We start from the raw sequence: 20,628 nt of genomic DNA, 5'->3' as shown, positions 1-20,628 counted from the left end.
GATGGGGAGGGACTCTTTATCAGGGGGTGTAGTGGCAGGATGAGGGGTAATGGTTTTAAACTGCAAAAGGGGAGATTTAGATTAGATATAAGAAAGACATTCTTCCCTGTGAGGGTGGTGAGTCACTGGCACAGGTTGCCCAGAGAAGCTGTGGCTGCCCGCTCCCTGGCAGTGTTCAAGGCCAGGCTGGACGGGGCTTGGAGCAACCTGGGCTAGTGGAAGGTGTCCCTGCCTGTGGCAGGGAGGGTGGAAGTAGATGATCTTTAAGGTCCCTTCCAATCCTGACGATTCTATGACGATTCTATGACGATTCTATGACGATTCTATGACGAGTGTTTCCTTAAAGCCTATCCCCTTGGTAGACAAAAGCAAAGAAGTATTTGACTTTAAAAATCCAAGATACTTCATTTCCTATTACTAGATGCACAGATGGTTCAAGAAAGGAGAATCCTTGTTGAATCTGAGTCTGAAAGTCCATCTTCTTGATTAGTTGCCTCATAATCACCTGCATTATCAGCTAATTCAATGTCTTGATCATCATTACTCTCTGCGCTGTAATCAACTTCTTCAAGGAATCGAGGCTCATCTTCATCCAACACATAGGTAGTGGGGCTATAATGAACAAGAAGTTGCATGAATCATGTTAGAATTTTTGCTTGGAACAATACATTCAGACCATGACCTGTGTCTATCCTGACACACAACAATCCAAAAATTACCTCAGGAAAGGAGAAGTTTACATGAAATATTATCAATTTTTTAATTGATTTTTAAAACAACTGGGAGACAAAGCGTGTTGGTAAGACCCTGAACTAATTAGTCATACACAACTCATTATCCAAATGTGTCATGAAAAATTAACTACATGTTATAGATCTACACTAATGGCCTGTAAGAACTCCATATAATTATAGCAGTATCTGAAGTTGTTGCAGGAAGATACAACTACATGAAGAAACAGCAGTTGCTATAAGGTATAAACAAACCAGAAAACAGATGAGAGTATAAAAGTTCAGTGGGGAAATCTCTGTATTTTATTAAAATATATATTTTACTGAAAAGCACTTTGAGCAATTACACTGTATGCACCAGAGATGACAAAACATGGAGTCATGTTTACACCCACAACCAAGTTCCACATGAATCACTAGACTTGTATCAGGTCTTAACACACTTGCATGCAGTTAAAACTTACAATTTGTATGTTAGGCCTCGCTTAGGGATTTAAGGAACCAAGCCACTGCACACAGAATGGTCTATGCCCTTAATTAAAGGCCTCCAAGAACAAAAGGACTAACACCTCTAGTGTTAACTGGAGAAATCTTAAAATACAACTTTCTGATCCTCTCAACTCCCTAGGGCAGAGGAGAGAAAAAAGAAAGAAGTGTTTTCTAGACCCAGTTTTACTAACCTCTCTTGGGACATAAAAAGCTATCTGATTAAAAGCACTAAGTATTCCTAAATATTTCATGAGTAATTTTATATTCAGTTGAAGTCCTAAGAAGGATTTCTAATGCATTTTACCTAATAATCAAATCATATAGAACTCATACATAATAGAATGTTCTTATTGAGAAAGATCACAGGGTACTTGTAGAAATGTTTGCATATTAATTTTGATTAATTTTGTCTTAAGGCACAAGCCTAGCCTGGCTGTGGCTTTATAATTAAAAGGATTAATCACTGCTTCTTTCTAAAGGTCTTTTAGGTCTTTTCTCTAAAGGAACTTAAGTGGACCACCTGAAATCTGAAATGCAATCTCTGTTCATTGTGCTGTTGACAGTTAATTCAAAAATTGGGTGAAGAACAAATGAGAAGAATTACTAGTACTATCTTAGAGAAAAAAGGACAGAAGATCTAAAGAAAATAAATTATCAAAAATTCAGTACAGTCATGGTCTCTGGATTTACATTTAAAACAGTTTGTATCATGGTTCACTAAACAAGCTTGTACTCATTAAGCCATGAAAAAAGGAATGCTCCACAAAACTAAATACTTTTAAAGATTATTTAAGCTGTAACTAGGACAACAACCCACTATGATGGTTAGTGAACTGGGTGTCTAAGTCAAAATTGTATCCATTTAGGAGAGACAAAAAATGACGAAAATAACCAGTATCTTTGCTAAAATTACTCTTTCATTTTACCTTATCCCAATTTCAAAGCCTTTGGCTTTATTTTTTCCTTCCCACTCCTGAGAGGAAAGGGATGGGTGAGTGCCTGCGTGGTGCTCAGTTGTCCCTTGGGCTCAAACCACAGCAATCTGAAAAGTGTAATTATTACTCCACTGCTTTACTGAGGCTGGGTCACAAGAAATGTAGAAACCCACCCAGAGTACTGTGTCCAGCTCTGGGCCTCCAACATAAGAAGGACACAGACCTGCTCAAGCAGGTCCACAGGACGCCATGAAGATGATCAGGGGGCTGGAGCACCTCTCCTATGAGGACAGGCTGAGAGAGTTGGGGTTGTTCACCCAAGAGAAAAGAAGGCTTTGCGGAGGCCTTATATTGGCCTTCCAGTACTTAAAGGGGACCTACAGGAAAGATGGGGAGGGACTCTTTATCAGGGGGTGTAGGGGTAGGATGAGGGGGGTAACAGTTTTAAACTGAAAAAGGGGAGATTTAGGTTAGATATAAGGAATAAATTCCTGTGAGGGTGGTAAGTCACTGGCACAGGTTGCCCAGAGAAGCTGTGGCTGCCCCCTCCCTGGCAGTGTTCAAGGCCAGGCTGGACGGGGCTTTGAGCAACCTGGGCTAGTGGAAGGTGTCCCTGCCTGTGGCAGGGGGTGTGGAAATAGATGGTCTTTAAAGTCCCTTCCAACACAAACCACTCTATGAAATCAAAGCACCTGAAAAAATTTCTTGCTGTTTAATCAAATCCTACATTTGCCTCCCTGCCGCTCCCCATCTTCAGCATATCTTGTGACAATATATTTTTAGCTGCCGTCATGCTGATTCTATGGGTTTTAATTTCCTAACTTTTCCCTTGGGCTGTTTGTAATTAACTTGCTCAATAATCCCTCTTCCTCTACCCCTACACCTCTTGCTTTTTCTTTTAAAAAGAAACAATTATTTTTCTCAGGTTCATAGAGGTTTATCACACAACTACAGTTCTATAATGTAAGGGGTACCATAACCTGTGTATTTTCTTTGAAGTTATGGTAGTTAAAAGATAATACTAACTAAAACCTTGAAATTTTCCAGATTTTACTTAAACAATATTTTATGGGTAAAAAGATGAACTCCTAAATATCTGATACAATACTGTGGTCTTCATATTTATGAAGAACTTTAAGAATATCCCTTTCATTTATAAAAGAGTATTTACTACATCACTTGTCATTGAATACACTGAATTTAGGATTAATACAACTTTTTTCTAAAACATAATAATTTTAAAAATTATAATAATTTACTCTTTTTAAAATTTACATTAATACTCCAAACATATTAAAAAATAAACCTATTCACTAACATGGTATATTTTTTCAAACTAAAATTTGTCCCCTAAAAGATATGGATGGATTCTTCATTATTCATGAACTCAACTACAGAGAAATTAATCCACAAGCCAGACACAACCATTACCAATTTCAAGCCCATGGAGATGAGCAGTTTTCTGAGACTACAAGGGAACTGTATATATATTTTAAAACTTTGGAAGAAAAAATTAAGAAATATTCCCTGCCAAACTATGGAGAGTTGCAGCTACCTGGGGACTTGGGAAAGGAAGGAGAGAAAAATCTGAAGAACTAATGATTCCTTTTAATGCTGCATTGCTCAGGGAGGGAAAATTTTAGAGAAGAAAGTGAACCAGGAATTATCACAAAGAAATAATTTCTCCAGACTTTTAATTTCCCTTTAGGGTCTATATTCTTTTAGAGATCAGCAATGCTGCTACAGTAGGCAATGTCACACATGCACATGTATGTGCTGTCCGGAGCTCTTCACCTATGTGCTTTTCCCAAGTAGATAGGATACTTCCTCAGGGGAATTTCCAAGTCTAAAGAGAGTAACACGTCCAACTCTTACTTAAGCCATAGAAGCTGGGTATCCAAATACCATTTAAGTCTTGTTTTAAATATCCCCACTTTTAGAGTTACAAAATTTTACTCCACAGCTTAATAAAGTAATCTCAACACTTTTTTTTTTTTTTTTTTGCTGTCACCCTGAAATACATTTTGTGAAACTCAAAACTGGATTGAATTAGTTGGATTCAATAATCATTGACTGTAGCACACACTAATATTTGCATCATGCTACCAGGAATGGAAGAAAAGCTTGGAAAACAGTATGAAGAATAAGTTGTTCATCATACTTTTATTTTTTTCTATTTTTTTACCCCAATACTACTGGTTTCCTTATTTTGCCCTAGAGAAGACAAACAGTACTCTGATACTACAGTCTACAGAGAATTAAAAGCAATCACTTTCATTTAGGGCACAAGTGGGTGGCCAGAGGAGGATGGGCACTGCCACTAGGACCACCACTAAAATTCTGGGTCTCATCTTTGATAGCTTTTTCTTCCAACTCTCTGAAAGGGAGAGATGAGTCAAAAGCTGCAGCATAGGATACCTGCTTTTTAACTAAGTTGTATTCCTAAGGTACTGGAAGAAAGACCGAGAAAATCTCAAATGCTGCAGGAGAGTAGGAAGGAAAAACCTTTTACTCCCAGGTGAAGGAGAAGTATGCACATGTATGAGTAAATTTTAAGAGTCATTAAGGGGGAGGGAAATAAAGTAGGACAAATTCAGTTTCCTTCTGGCAGCCTAGAGACACCCTTTACAAGAACATCTTGGACACATTCTCACTGCTTAAAGCCCTCACTCCTTCCACAGCAGTCTCATGTCTTTTCTCAAGTGTAAGACTAAGTGCTGAAAATGGATTTTGCATCAGAATTTTTCCTTCCCACAGCTCCTTTTGGCAGTATAGTTTTTCTACCACTTTCTACACATGCTGGGTCCCAAAAGCTCAGTCTGCTTCTCTATAATTAAATCAAATTAACAAACAAAAATACACGATATTCCAAAATACAGCAATGAGCCTCAAAACAATCAAAGAAATTAGTAGAATTTCTAAAAAGAGGTCAAGGTATTGCATAAAGTATAATTCCAGTAAGCCCCAACATTTACGACTGCAGTCATGTGGTTTTGTTTCATTGCATACAGAGCCTATCAAACCTGTCAGCATAACAACTATAATTCTTACTACAAGATCGATATTATATTTAGTCTAATCTTTTCCATTTGGAACTGGGGGAGAAAACATTGGCAAATGGGTTTGAAATAATTAAAGAAAAATAAAGTGTTTAATTAATCACTTAAAATGTTAAAGTGCACTGCCAGAGGGAAATAAATCTATTGCTTTATTTTTCTTAAGTCAAATATGTTTCAGACATGGTTCAAAATTAACTCATGGAAACTGAGCCTAATTGTAATGAAATACTGGAGGTATATTTTAAAATATTAGCACATTTACTTGGTCATTTTAAGTGCAACCAGGAAAAATCACAAAAGAACTTGAGAAACCCTCAAAATCATTTGCAAAATATAAAAGCAGTGCTTCTGTGTAGTTTAGACTTGAATGTTTAAACTTGCTTGCTTATCTTCTAAAGCATTAAAATTGTGGTTTTGTAAAAGGTAACACTAGTAACATCCAAAATAAAAAGGAAATAACTACAATCTTAGTCATTGCTCTACTCCAACATTACAGGAACATTACATCTGTGCAAAAACTATTCTTTTATACTTCTTATTCGTGAATTTTTTACCTGCATTTTCTGTAGGTTGCTTCTCATTCATCTCTAATGGTAAGTTATAAGCCATGAATCATGTCAGTATAAGTACATAAAGTGTAAGAAGTATTTTTATTATAATACAATAATGGAAATGGAAGTCTGGGCATATAAAGCAAGGAATAGTGTGACCATCTTCTGACCCAAGACTGCCTCTGAAGAAAAACTGAAATAGGCTTTATAAATTTTATTCAATAGAGGCTCTTCACATACTTCCAGCACTCAAGTAAATAAACACTTAATAGATACCTCAGCTGATTGTTATTTTTAGTATCTTGTCTAGAACTGTACAGAAACACTAAAATTTCAGCACAGTAGATACAATCGAATCAAAAGACAAATCAAAAATGTATTTCACAGACTTGGCATACAGGTTTCAAGATGTGTTAATAAAAATCTAGTTTTTAAAGCACTAAGAACCCCACTCCCTAAAATCTATTTTGTATTAATTGCAAAGAGAGGGACTTCTGCTGCACAGAAAAGTAGCCAAAATCCTTACTGGTCACAGGGGTGGAGAAAGAAAACATAAGAAGTAAACTTTTCCTTCAAACAGTAGTGAGGTCTCACACAGCTAGGGTGCTCAGCTCCCCTGTGTTTCAGTTTTGAGTAGCCAGAAATACCAGCCACAGGCTTCTCTACATTTCATCATCACTGGCCTGGGGAAGTTGGAAAAGGAGAGCTCAAGAGTTTGATAAGCATTATGAGACGTGTTGCTAGGAACTGGTACTCACTGTATCTATGTAAACTAGTTGTATAATTCTAGCAAAACATTCTAGAGTGCCTCTCATCCCCCCAAGATCACAAGAAAAATGATGTTTATGGAATCTGAATGAACTGGAATATCTTAAGGTAGTGTCCAGGCTTCTTTTCACTGTACAATGGAAATAAAACATAGCCTTCAGGACTTGTTCCGTGATCATACAAAAATATTGCTTAAATAAAACCTACCCCACCCCCCCAAAAAAAGCCTCTGAAAGACCAAGGGAAAATCCATGCTGAACCACAACTTCCTTTGGCTGTTAAAATCTGAATATTCCTCATTGCTTTTTTTTTTTTTTTTTTTAAAAAAAGATCCCATCAATACTTGTCTACTACAACTTTGTCCAGTACTTTTTGAGACAGTACAATTCATTAAAACAAGTCTATCATATTTAAATTTATTTAAAATTATATTCAGAATAGAGGAACATGGTGTCTCCATTACCATAAAAGAGCTGTCCTTTAACTACAACTGGTTTTACAGTATGTGCTTCAGTTCCGACTATAAGTCAGTCCCTGAAAATAAACATGAGACCTCCCCCTTGAGCATCATCATTGATAAACAATATAGGTTTTTGAACTTTCTGCTGAGACATGCAGCGAATGCTACCAAAGACAGGAAACTTTGACCCCAAGGATATCTGGCACAATTGTAATATGGGTATATTTGTGGGGGGACAGAACAAAATTGCTCTGCGCTAGACAGACTTTTCCAAGTCATCTCCAAGTCTGATGGCCTGTATAGATGGAAACAAAGATCAGACCATCTCTTAATTCCACCTATGGCAGTATTAATCCCTTTAGCAACAAATGAAAGAAGATTTTAGACTGGATATCAGGAAGCGTTTATTTCCAGAAGGGGTTGTTAGGTGTTGCAATGGGCTGCCCAGGGAGGTGGTGGAGTCCCCATCCCTGGAGGGGTTTAAGAGTCGGGTTGACATAGCACTGAGGGATATGGTGTAGTTGGGAATTGTCAGTGTGAGGGTAATGGTTGGACTAGATGATCTTCAAGGTCCTTTCTAACCAAGATGATTCTGTGATTCTGTGAAGATAATGTGCAAACATAAATGATTATAAGGCAGTCTTATGGCTAATAGTGGAGGTACTGTGAACAAAATTATAGTTACTTGCTTATGCAAAAATGATGCATATACATGGCTTCTATGGCATATAGCACAGCTATCAAAATAAAAAGGAGTCAACCCAGTTATCCAGATAGCAAATTCCTATTATCATGAATAGAGATAGGTCATTCCTGAAGGATACTGGAATTATAATTTTTAAAAAGAATAAAAAAAAATCTAGCCATGTTCTAGATTTAATAGAGAAACGTTTTGCCAGGCTAAGTATTAGGTACTTAAATTATTTTCAATGTCTTTAATTAGAGGTGATTGCTTAGGTAACTTTGGTTAAAAAAAATTGTTTGATTATGCATCAGACAAATCAGTGGCTGTACGTAAGGCTGCTGTGGTTACACATAAAGTTTAGATGAGAAAAGCTAGATGAGAAAAGGAACAAACGTGAAGGTGGGTTGTTTTGATGTTATGAAATAAAGCAAATCCTGAAGAAAGGGATACCAATAGACATGCATAGTTTGAACTTCCTTTTCCAGATAAAATACTTCATTAATACAGATAGTTATAGAATAACTATTACGTACCAAAATGAATTGCATGTAAAGTATGACTATGCTAGGAGGAGGAAGAGGAAAACTGTCTCTGACTTAGTTTATATTTTATTGGTGGGAGCAAGGAGCATGGGGACTGGTTTATTAGTGTTTTCAGAAAATCCAGTATAAAAGACTTACTACTGCAAAAACACAGTGTAGTTGGCTTGGCACATGTGAGCATGGATGAAAAATAACATGAGGCTCATCATAAGATTAATATGATTGAGACTGTATGTGGAAATGCTTATAATCCTGTTGTCTGAGAAAGGTAACTGGGAGTCACAAACTTCAAAAACCAGGAAGCTTCAGTCTCCATCCCTAAGGAGCAGGTCATGAAAACCACTAAAGTAATTGTACTGAAATATAAAGTTTTAAATTTGAGAGAGTTCATTGAATAAGTTTATTCAATATTTTGAAACTGAGTTTGTCTATAGAAAAAATAATTTAAAAAAATATTTTCCCCTAATCATGACATTTGAGTGTTATACAGCTATAGATGGTGAAATGTAATAACCAAACTCTTCTGCACTGAAGAAATTAAGGCAGTGGAAGAGAAATCAGATTCTTTGCATTGCTAGAGTTATGATTTTTATCACATAAGGAACATTGACATAACAAATACTGAACTTTATTGAAGAAGTCTGTTAACTGTTTTTCTTCTATCTGATGGCTTTAAATGTAAATTATTAAATGTAAATCTCCTTTAATAACACTAAGCCAGGAAAAATATATAACAAAAAGTGAGAATCACAGAATCATCTACGCTGGAAAAGACCTTGAAGATCATCTAAGTCCAACCACTAACCTCACACTGACTATTCTCAACTACACCATATCCCTCAGCACTATGTCAACCCGACTCTTAAACCCCTCCAGGGATGGGGACTCCACCACCTCCCTGGGCAGCCCATTCCAATGCCTAACAACCGTTTTGCAAAGAAATGCTTCCTAACATCTAGCCTAAACCTTCCCTGGCACAGCTTGGGGGCATTACCTCTTGTCCTGTATAATATAATAATGTATATAATATAATAATAATGTGTAGATAATTAATATTAATATTGTTTTGGTATTAATAATTAATATTGATAATATAATGTGTATATAATCCTGTATTCTAATTGCCTAAATTAGCACTCGGATTTGAAGCAGCCCACAACACCAGCACTCAGTGTCTTGAGCACAGACATAAAAGATATTTCTCCTTTTTCTCAGAACTACAAACTGTCTGAGGTCGGAAGGCACCTCTGGAGGTCATATTATCCAACACCCAGCTCAAGCAGGGCCACCTACAGCAGGCTGCCAAGGAACGTATCCAGACAGCTTTTGAATATCTCCAGGGATAAAGACTTCGTATCTTCCAAGATAAACTTGTTCCAGTGTTTGGGCACCCTCACAACAAATATTTATATAACCATTATATACATATAATGTTTAAATGGAATTTCCTCTACAGTTTGCGCTTGCTGCATCTTAGCCTGTCACCAGACACCACTGGAAAGAGCCTGGCTCTATCTTTTTTACAACTCCCCTTCAGGTACTTGTACACCTTAATAAGATGACCCCTGAGCTTTCTCTTCTTCAGACTAACAGTCCCTGCTCTCCCAGTCTTTCCTCCTATGGGAGATGCTTCAGTCCATTCATCATCTTAGGAGCCCCTCACTGGACTCCCTCCAAGCATGTCCCTGTTTCTCTTGTACTGGGGAACCCATAGTTGGACACAGTAGTCCACACATGGCCTCACCAGTGCTGAGGAGAAGGGATGGATCATGTCCATCATGTCATTGACCTGAAGGCTACAACCCTCCTATGAAGCCCAGGATACCATTATCCTTTGCAGCCAGGGCACATTGCTGACTCATGTTCAACTTGGTGTCCACTATGATCCTCACAGTCTTTTCTGCAAAGACTGGTCAGCCCCCATCATGTACTAGTGCATGGGGTGGTGCAACAGTCTGATGAAACCATATTTAGTGTCTCAAACATCTGATAAAGACCTTTGTTAAAGGAGATGGTCTCCATGGACACTCTGGGGTTGTGCAGGTAATGGCAGGAAGGGGACAGGGTCCCACAGAGGTGAGATTGAACTTTTCTGGGGCTGAACTTCCTTATCTTGAGCGACTCTGTGAAGAGCCAATAGAGAAGCCATTTTCACAATGCATGTGCCAAAAAAGTCAGACAATGCTCATACCTACAGGGAGCAGGTAGTAACTCTACAACAACCCCCAAGCCCACCAACCCATTTCCTGAAGATTCTGCAACTACAAACTACACATGCACCAAAACAAAGAGAATTTGAGAAGCACAGACTGTGCATGATGTCTGATTAGCCCAATGAGTCCAAGTGCCTACCTTGGGGAGGAGTGAAGTATTATAAAAGGGCATAAATCAAAGCCCTGGGTGGTACACCAGTCTGGAACTGGACATCTAGGCTGGCTAGACCAACACTGGAAGCAGAACTGGTAAAATCTTTCTTTTTTGTCTTACTCTCTCTTTCTCTCTTGCTCTCTTTTTCTCTCTTACTCTCCTTTTCTCTACCCCTGTATCCTTGTGTGTAAGGCAAGGCTTGTCGGAGCATGTTGTAAGATGTGCTGCTTGTGAGCGTATGTAGTAAGGTAGTTTGCCCCAGTAGAATATACAGTTTACCACTTGTTGCAGAGGTTGAAAGGCTTACTGACAAAGTTTCATACCAGTATCTGTGAGCAAGTAAAAGTTGAGCTTTGTGGATTAAAGAATCCCTGGTGTCATTTTGCCTTAATCTTGACCTGGGAATCAGCAAATCTGAATCATCATCCTGAGAAACTGGGACATGACAGGTTGTTCCTCCTCAGGTACAGGACTTCACACTTGTTGCTGAACTTCATGAGATTCCCATTAGCCCACTTCTACAGCCTGTCAAGGTCGCTCCGGATCAGGCACTCCTAGTCTGGCATCGTTTTGAAACTTGCTGAGTGTACACTCTGCCCCATTGTCCATGTCATTCATGTAGATGTTAAACAGGAGTGGACCCAGTATTGTGCCCTGGGACACACTGCCAGTTACTGGTTAGATCAGTGCTTCTGATCATCACCCTCTGGGTCCAGTTTTTCAGATAGTTCTTGGTCCACCTCACTGTCTGCCCATCCAGCCCATACTTCATCAACTTCCCTATAAGGATCTATGGTAGACAGTGTCAAAAACCTTACTGAAGTCGTCAAGGTAGACACTATCCATAAATTCCCCTTGTCTGCCAAGCCAGTCATTTTAGAAGGTTATCAGGTTGGTCAAGCATGATTTCCCTTAGTGAATCCATACTGACTACTCACGATCTCCTCCTTCTTCATGTGGCTAGAAACGCTTTTCAGGATTAGTTGTTTCATGACCTTCCCAGGAATCAAGGTGAAGCTGACCAGCCTGTAGTTCCCTAGGTCCTTTTTTTTGCTCTTCTTCAAGACAGAAACGACACTTGCTTTCCTCCAGTCTTCAGGCACCTGTCTCAATCACCATGATCATTCAAATATTATTGAGAGTGCCCTTGCAGTGAAATCAGTGAGCTCCTTTAGCACTTGTGAGTGCATCTCATCAGGACCTATGGACTTATGTAAGCCTGGTTTGCTCAAGTATTCTCCAACTTGTACCTCTTCCACCAGGGATAAGTCTTCCTTGCTCTTGACTTTCCCCAGACTCTGGGTCCTTAGATTACTGAAAGTTGGTCTTGCTGGTAAAGGCTAAGGTGAAGAAGGTATTCAGTACCTTCCATGTACTATGTCAACAGGGCTCCTGTGCCCCATTCAGCAGCGGGCCCATGTCTTCCCTAGTCCTTCTTTTACTACTTACATACTTATAGAAGCTCTTTGTGTTGCCTTTGACATCCCATGCCAGATTCAACTCCAGGTAGACTTTATTTTTCCTAACCATGTCTCTGCATACTCAGACAGTGCCTCTATATTCTTCCCAGGTTACCTGTCCCTGCTTCCAGCTTCCAAGTATTTCCTTTACATATTTGAACTTTGCCAGGAGCTCCTCATTCATCCATACAGGCTTCCTGGAATTTCTGCTTAAGTTCCTGCTCAGGGGGGTGGACTGCTCTTGAGCTTATGGTCCTTGAACATCCAGCAGCTTTTTTGGGCCTCTCCTCCCTCCAGGGCCTTTCTCCCATGGGACTCTTCCAAGTCAATACCTGAAGAGACCAAAGTGTTCTCTCCTCAAGTCCAAGGTTGTGATCTTTGTCCTGCTCCCTCCTCTTGGGAGCCTGAACTCCATCATCTCATGGCCACTGAAGCCAAGGCTGCCTTCAATGTTCACATCCCAACCTGCACATCCTTGTTTGTGAGTACCAGATCCAGCAGAACACCTCTCAGCACTTTCTGTTTTTTCCAGCATCTGACATATGAGTCTCTCTCAGTGAGCCTACCTATACTCCAGCAAGGCTTACACACTGGTGGGGATGGGTTACTCCAAAGCCACCTTCTGACTGTATCTCTTCTAGGATTCACTAACTCACCTTTGCCTAAATGCAAAACTTGATATGACAGTAAAAATCCAGCCATTACAAGTATTCTAATGCTGTACTAGTGAGTAAATGATACTGGTGGATCCAGCCATCACTGGAGTGATAGATATCCACACATCACAGCTACTCTTCATACATTTTTAACAACTTCCTTAAGACATTCTTCTATTGTTCTCATCACCTTTCAGCTTATACTTCACTTTTCATTGCTATCTATAAATGCTAAGCATGAACACAAGCTCCAGTCTTTCTCAGTACTCCACATTCTGATAACACTTACATGTTTAAATGCTGGAACTAAACATCATCTTCCCCTTCCATAGAGTACCACAGATTCCCTCCCATATCTCTGCTGGTTTTCTATGGCCTACAGACAAACTGCTCCTTAGTCTAGCATCTAATGAAAGTCTTAGTCTCAAGCACCTCCTTGTTTTAGCTGCACAAAAACCCAATAATAAATTTAATTTTCCTCCCAAATTTCCACTGTATGGCTTTAGCTAAGCTGGAGATAACAGCCAAGGCCCCTATAAAAACATTTTTAGCTTTAAGTATGCCAAGGAGTAACATGTAATGATGTGTAAATCTTACTCTTTTCTAATTTAATACTTCTCTGAAATCTGGAACTCTTTTTTAATCTCTAAGAGATCTTCAGAAAGAGATGCCTGTACATTTGAAATCACTTACTTGCTGTGCATCCCCAACTACCATGTACATGTGTATACTTCAGTGATTAATTACAAGAATGGAAATATACAATAGCATGCATATTTCTGCAAGCCTATCTAGAGCTTTAAGAATTGGCAATAAGTTATTAAGTTAGCCACTGAGCAGATAGAATACATTTCTTTTGTGACCCAAACATTTTTAAGTGTTTTTGTATCTCTGAGGGAAAAAAAGAAAAAACAAATGTTTGGAAGAAAAATTTACAGTTCTTACAATACTTTAAGACATGTACTTTAAGTCTGTCTAAACACATTTTTAATACTGTAGCCAGTAATTAAGAAAAGAAAAAAATGCTCTCAGAGACAACTGAGACCTAAGACCTACTGAGTTTTATTGCACAGAATAACTCCCCAGTGACATTAAAATTGCCAGTGTTTATCCCAGCAACAAATGTGATATATAGTCTAACTCTGCATTTATTGTTTTCTTCAAAAGTTTGAATCAACTAGATTAACACAATAGGTTTCCAATACATTCAGACTATTGTAACACTAACAGGTCACAACACATCATTATTTTTGATGAGTGGAAGAACTTTTTTGAGACAAACCTTATAACACTTGAGAAATTGTAACCTTTCCTGCAAAAAAGTAAATAGAATAAAAAAATGTACTACCTTGTCACTTTACAGCTTGACTCAATCAGCTCATTTTCAATATCCAACAGACTAGAAGGTAGATTGTATTCCAAAGGTGAGGTCATTCTTTTTAAACGCAGTAAGCCAATACAGAATTTTGCTCCCATCTCCTCCAGTTCTCTTGTCCCTATCTGCAATCCCTAATTTAAAAATAAAATTTAAAATACAAAATAGGTACATGCAGATGGACCCACACATACTATATAATTACTATTTAAAATACATTTTGTTATTTAATACACTCTCTTGCTCTAAAGACAGAACAAATAAGAACTGCAGAATAAACTTAAGAGTATCAGAGAAAGCTCAGAGAATAAATGCATGATTCATCCACATTCCTTTGGAGCTTCCTAGTCTACCCTTCGGGTACATCAGGTTTAAAAGGACTTTACCCAGTGGCAACGGAAAAGAAACAGAGATCATGTCCAAATTTGTAAGTATAAATTATTTTTAAAACCTGAGACAAAATTTATTAAAAAAGCTATTTCAAATACAAGACTCCACAGAAGTTCTGTCCGAATGGAAAAAAAAAAAAAAAAAATCAGTGAATTAATACTGTATCTGTGATCAAGTTCATAGCTATGTTCTAACACATAAATATATTTAAGGTAACAAAGTTACTCCTTGACACAAACACCTCTTCCCCACTTATTAATTTAGAGGCTCCATGTGTTAATTCTGAAAGTATTTATTCACACATTTAGTAATTAAAAGCAACAAACATGAAGTATCAAAAGCCATAGCTCTTTTCTAACTTGAATCAAGGCATTTTCCTCTGCAAAGAGTATTTAGGAGGTAGAACTTATAGAATATTCTCCAAGTTTACATATGTGATAAAGCCTCCCATCAGATAGTTCTACACTTTTCATTTAGCCAGCAGTGCAGTATGTAGGAACACAACCGCTAACCTCAATTACTTTATGAAAAGAGAATGATATTCCAGAGTGACCCTCAACAGTTATAGAATTGGCTAGTACTGACTGTAAATACATTAACAAATTCAATGGTACAACCCAACTCAATCTCTCTCTTTGCAATTTCTGTATCTCAGGACAATTTAAAAGGATTTTACTCTGGATATTCTAAACCGCTTAAGGTAAATGGTAGTTAAAAAGGAGCTTTGTCAAAACAAGCAGGGAAGCAGAAGAACCAGGAATTGCTGGTAAGCTTTTTCAAGTAGGAAAATACGTGATGCAAAAGAATGGAATAGGATTTTTTTTTACTAAAAGCTAAAAAAAACACACACACAAGCTTTGTATATGTTGCCACACTGATGTTGTATTTTTAAAATACAGGCTTTAAGAGAAAGTGTTATGTTGCTCCAGAAATGCTACAGTCTGAACATTCTTCATGTACTTCTGTTTGGAGCGTAAGCACACTTAATAAATGGAAAGTTTGATGTAATTTTTCTTGTGAGATCTTTTTTTTCCTCAGTAGTCTTAATAAACAAAGTGCTTTTTAGTAACAAGAAGGCTAAAGCTATATCCACTATTCTAAACAGTGCCATCCTCCAGCCAAATGGTACAGAAACCCATTAGCAGTGAACAAGAGTTGGATATTTCAGTATTATTGTTAATAGTAATACTACTTACCTCTTTTATAATGCTTTTGTGCTGTAGGTTTCAAAGCACTTTATTAATAAAGGAAGAATTATCCTCACTTTACTGATGGAGAAATGGAGGCAGAGAGGGTTGAAGCGATTTGCACAGTGTCTCACAGCATGCCACTGACCCCGCTGGGAACAGAAATCAGTTCTCCTCACTCCCAGTGCAGTACCTTATCCACAGAGGCCAATTTTTTGTTTTTGTTTTGTATTTGTTTGCACGTCAGTAACATTCGAGGACCCCAATCATAGCTGGGGCTCCACTATGCTAATCACAGGAAGACACAGTCCCTGCCCCAAAGAGATTAAAATAACATTAAGGACAAGAGGCAACAAGTATGCAGAAGTGGAAGAAGGGTAACAGTAATCTCACTGTTACACAGGTTACTAACGTGCACAACTTGATGGATCAGAAACTTTTCCAATCATTGTCTACATCCGTTGCTGAAGAAGATATCGTTAGTTGGCAGATGCCTTATAGACAGTATACAGGAGTGGCTTTAAGTTGAAAAAGGACAAGAGCACAATATGAAAGAAAGTGCAAAGACAATTGTTAGAAAGATAAATAGCGTGTGCATGTTCCGTGGCTGCTATTTTCATCACAGCCAAAAGAGAATATAATTAAAGAGAGACTAAATGGATCAGATTGGGGGTGGATAACTGAAATGCCTGCAAGTTAAGTTGGAACTTACTATACTGAAGGTTCTATATACTTGCAGTAAATGCCCATGCCAAACTCTAGATTTGCTTCTGTCATTTCTTTAAATCGTAATAAAGAATGCAGTACTACACAGCTGCCAAATACCAAATTTCTTAATTCATTATTATTCTTCTATCAGTCAAATCTCTTCACTTCCATTAAATAAGAGACCTGAAGCCTGTTTCAGCAAATAGTAATAAACAGTTGCCCTAAATAAGGGACCTGAGGTGAAGTTAATTTTCACTGAAGCCGTGATTACACACCTCTTCTTGATCTTCCAAACACCTGTTCTAGTACCTTTAACTGCAGACTATTAAAGTTCCTTAAGTGTTACAAGGATTGCTTTTAAGCACAAGCCTTTTTTTTTTTTTTTTTTTTTTTTTTTTTTTTTTTTTAACATGTACTGAATTTTATTCTTTTTCTTTACATTTTATACATCTGTCCTTCTTCTAGACAGTAACATTTTAGATGGCTGGTCGAAGTCTTCCTTACTAAGCATGTCATGAAAATACTTTCACATGAATACAGTATCTCGGTGTTGAGCTTTCCTTCATGAAAGCAAAGATGCAAAACCAAGGCACAACAGATTGTGACCTCAAGTTGAGAAGAATATTCCTGTAATATGTCAGTTGGACAGTAAGACATCACCTTGCTCTGTGTTCTTATTCAGCAGAGGCTACAAAGTTGTGATCATTTTTGAGAACTCAAAATCTAGAGACTAAGGAATCATAGTAACTGACAAAGTTTGTTGACTGAATCCTCATGTCCTAAAGTCTTCTCTTTACCATGTATAAGAATTCCAGGTAACAAAAATCTTTTCAATTAACTTAAAAATTAAGCAATACTCCCAAATTTATTAATCTTTAATCAGGAGAGGGATTTATTTCAGTTTTCACATGGTTTGAGCTATTGAAGAAATTGTTCTTTTTTGTCTGACATCTTAATTATCCTCCATAGTAGATCTTGGAGCACCTTTTGACCTGCGTGTTTGCTTTCCAGTATCTTGAATCACAGATGACTGGGCAACATTTGCAACACTAGTTCTCAATGTACTACAAAGACACCACACAAACAGTTAAAACAAGACTGCTTCCATTGATAACTCTGTCACCAGGGATCTTAAGTTCAGGTAAGAATTGCTAACTTCAGTTCAACAGCTTCCTGGCTGGAAGTAGTCTAGCATCACCATTGTCTGAGTAAAACAAAAAGGAATAAAAATTTGATGTTTTGATATTATCCAGCTTTAGCAAAGACTCAGCATTTCTTTCACAAAGAACAGAGCTGTTGAGTAATCCTTTGTGTTTTGAACAAAATTCAGCAATGCCATAGCAAAAGACAACTGGAAAAGTGCTTCAGACCCCTACATTATACATGGTCAGATCTGAACTGTCCTGTCCTTTGGGATGGGAAGTAGGAGGGGAGGGAATTACTACAGTTTAACTCCTCCTTGTATTTTGAAATAACATATTATGAAATATGTCATCTGATTTATACCACAAGATTATTCAGAGTCGCTGGTCCCACTCCCTCCACAAATGCTGAGACTATTCATCTCTTTGACCCTCTCACTGGAGAAATGTTGCTCTTGTTCTCTCTAGTCACCTTGGCCTTTTATATACGTTTTATTAGTAAGTCTGAGCATTATCATAGTGAAGAAAAATGAAGAATCTTCCTGTTATGTTCAGAGAATGACTAAGACCTCACAAACTGTTTTATTCCAAATGAAATGAATGACAGAACAGCAATTTGATCTCATCAGATAGATTATATTACAAAGAAGAATGCTCTTGCCTTTTGAGTAAATGATTTTTCCACAGAATTGAGCCATTTTTTCCTCCCTTAACAAAGAACAGCTTTTCAGATTAAGCATCTTGATAGTTCAACCACAAAGCATCTTCAATTCACCTTTCTTAAGAACTCTCTGTAGCAACACTGCTAAAGCCATAAAGGTTCATGCTTAAGAATATTCTAGAAGTTTCAAAAAGAAGCAAGTTGGATGTACTGTTATTTTTTAAAGCTCCATAATGATGTCATCTGAAGAATAATGGAATGTTCCGACAATAGCAGGAATGCTTCTCTTGTTAATTGATGAAGTTAACTCATTCATTTAGTAGTTACAAACCTACTGAAATTTCTGCCAAAATATCTGTCTTCCTTCTGTCTAGGGAGATAAGCAGGGGAGTTGTAGCATAACTTAATACATTAAAAATACCTTGTTCTAACTTTTATTTTTTGTTCCTGCCCCACCCCCATCCTCTTGATCCCAGCCTTCTGATCCTCTTTTTTGCAAAGCACCTTGACTCTTGTGGTCATTTTCTTGATTAGCTTTCCTAAACTCTATTTTCAAGCAGAAGAAATTGTGACTTCTACCATGAATATTAATTTTAAAAACTTGATTCAATTTGTAGCTAAATTTAACCCAGTGACAGGAGTTGAAGATCAGATGTTAGGGCGGTGGTTCTTTTTTCTCTACAAATATTTCTTTAAACTAAATTTTCTGCTAGTGAGAAACTACAAACAGGGGCACCTTTGTTTTCAAAAATCCAGCCCTGTTAACATTTTTGAATAAGACAAATTGAAGACAAGTTTTAATTGTATTTATAAGCCTGTTTCTGCAGCTACACAGGAAAATTCTGTAAGGGACATTACTAAATATCTGCTGAAGAACCAAGAACTGCCATGGTGAAGTCTGAAATTACCATTTGTACATGAAATTCTTATTCTAATATTGGCACTTATTACTATCCAATTCTAATAATTTACTGGAAAGAAAAATTCCGGGTTTTTAACTACATATGATACATATGTATTAGAAGCAATAATATACATCAATCTTGTTAGAACAGCCAATAAGTATAACATACTATGGGGAAGGGGTTAAGTGACAGATGAAGACTGCTATGCAATCTATAATACTGTGAAGTATGTAATTTCACTCTAACATTAGTGTACACAGATCTTAGATGAGTTTTAGAAGTTTAAAGCAAGCAAGCAAGTGGGGTTATAGAACAAGATATCAATGCAAATGGAAGAAATTATAAAGCAAGAACAGTTTAACTGATTATTTTCTTACCTTGTATTTGCCCTGGTCACATCCACATAACGTGCTTTCCATTGTGTAGCTCCTTTGTACTCCTATTTCTCTCCAGACAACAACTCGTGCTGTTGATTCCTTGGACTTTTCCACTACAAAGCTGCAGCTGCCCATGCAGAATGCTGGGGCTGTTTGACTCAGAATCTTGGGGAGTGCCTGCAGGACATTAATTTGAAAAATTCAACAGTTATTTTACTTCAGCTACAGAAGCAGGGAGTGGGGGAGGAGAATATGCAGTCATAAACTATTACAAGAAAAGTTTGCTGCAATTCAAATTAAAAGAACAAGAATTAAAACTTTCTCCATATTGAGTTTTCAAAACTCAGTGAGGTCAAGCAACAATAGGTTTGCCATTTCCTACTTATTAAAATCCTCCTTTTCCTATTCAATACCTAAAATTAAGTGTTAGTCAAGTGAGTAAGAATCAGGATACAAAAGAATTCTTCAGGTGATCACCATCTCCTCCTAATTCACCTAGCTACCTTTTCTCAAATTAAGTCTACTACATACCCCATCTAATTAATTAATTAAATGAAGCTTCAGACTCAACAATCCAATTTGCAGACATAACACAGTATTTCATTAATATATAAAATTCCATTCGTATTCAGCAAAGCACTAGGTACATATTTAACCTCAAGAATGTGAATAAAAGTTCATCGTTAACTGTTTACATGACAGCTTTGGAAAAAGACAAGAAACAGTTATGCAAATATCTGTATTTCACTAATGCTAAATGACTACATTTTTCCAGCTTTTATTTGTATCAGTTAAGCCAAGAAACACATGAACACTCTGAATTTACTATTTCAGTAGTACATATACCATTACTAGTACAAGCTTGCCCAAATGTTTTAGTCCTCTTTTTTGAAATGTTTTTTCCAAAATGTTTTTTCCACACATCTGTTATTGACTAATGTCATTTGTGCACTACGGTAGTGCAGACTGAAATGACAAAACTCCATGTGATAAAACCCCATATATAAAAATACGGTGAGCAGCAGACATGAATGGCATCAGACTCAGCATCCAGGAAATGACAAGAAAATCATGGAGTGACTGATTTTTATTTTTTTTTTTAAATTAGGGAGATTTGAGGAAAAAAAATCTGAAAGCATTTGTAAGCATTTATACTCACGGATGTATAACAAACATTTCA

The 20,628-nt window shown here is 37.4% G+C and overlaps 1 protein-coding gene across 7 annotated transcripts in view; it reads right to left on the bottom strand.

Annotated features, from left to right (window-relative positions):
- Window positions 1–379: 379 nt before the first annotated feature.
- Window positions 380–20,628, bottom strand: part of AGTPBP1 (ATP/GTP binding protein 1) — a 62,919-nt gene continuing 42,670 nt past the window's right edge. For 3 of the 7 annotated variants that reach the window (XM_026866274.1, XM_026866275.1, XM_026866273.1), the window contains 3 exons: window positions 19,449–19,625; window positions 14,052–14,212; window positions 435–612 (listed from right to left, as the gene is read on the bottom strand). In XM_026866274.1, the coding sequence (XP_026722075.1) occupies window positions 435–612; window positions 14,052–14,212; window positions 19,449–19,625 (516 nt within the window). The other 4 variants (XM_026866272.1, XM_026866276.1, XM_026866278.1 and 1 more) reach the window with 4 other exon arrangements.

Source organism: Athene cunicularia, assembly GCF_003259725.1.
Source record: "Athene cunicularia isolate RWA chromosome Z unlocalized genomic scaffold, athCun1 chrZ_part2, whole genome shotgun sequence".
Taxonomy (NCBI): Eukaryota; Metazoa; Chordata; class Aves; order Strigiformes; family Strigidae; genus Athene; species Athene cunicularia.
Note: the sequence above shows the minus strand (reverse complement) of the source record. Positions and strands in the feature narration are given on the sequence as shown.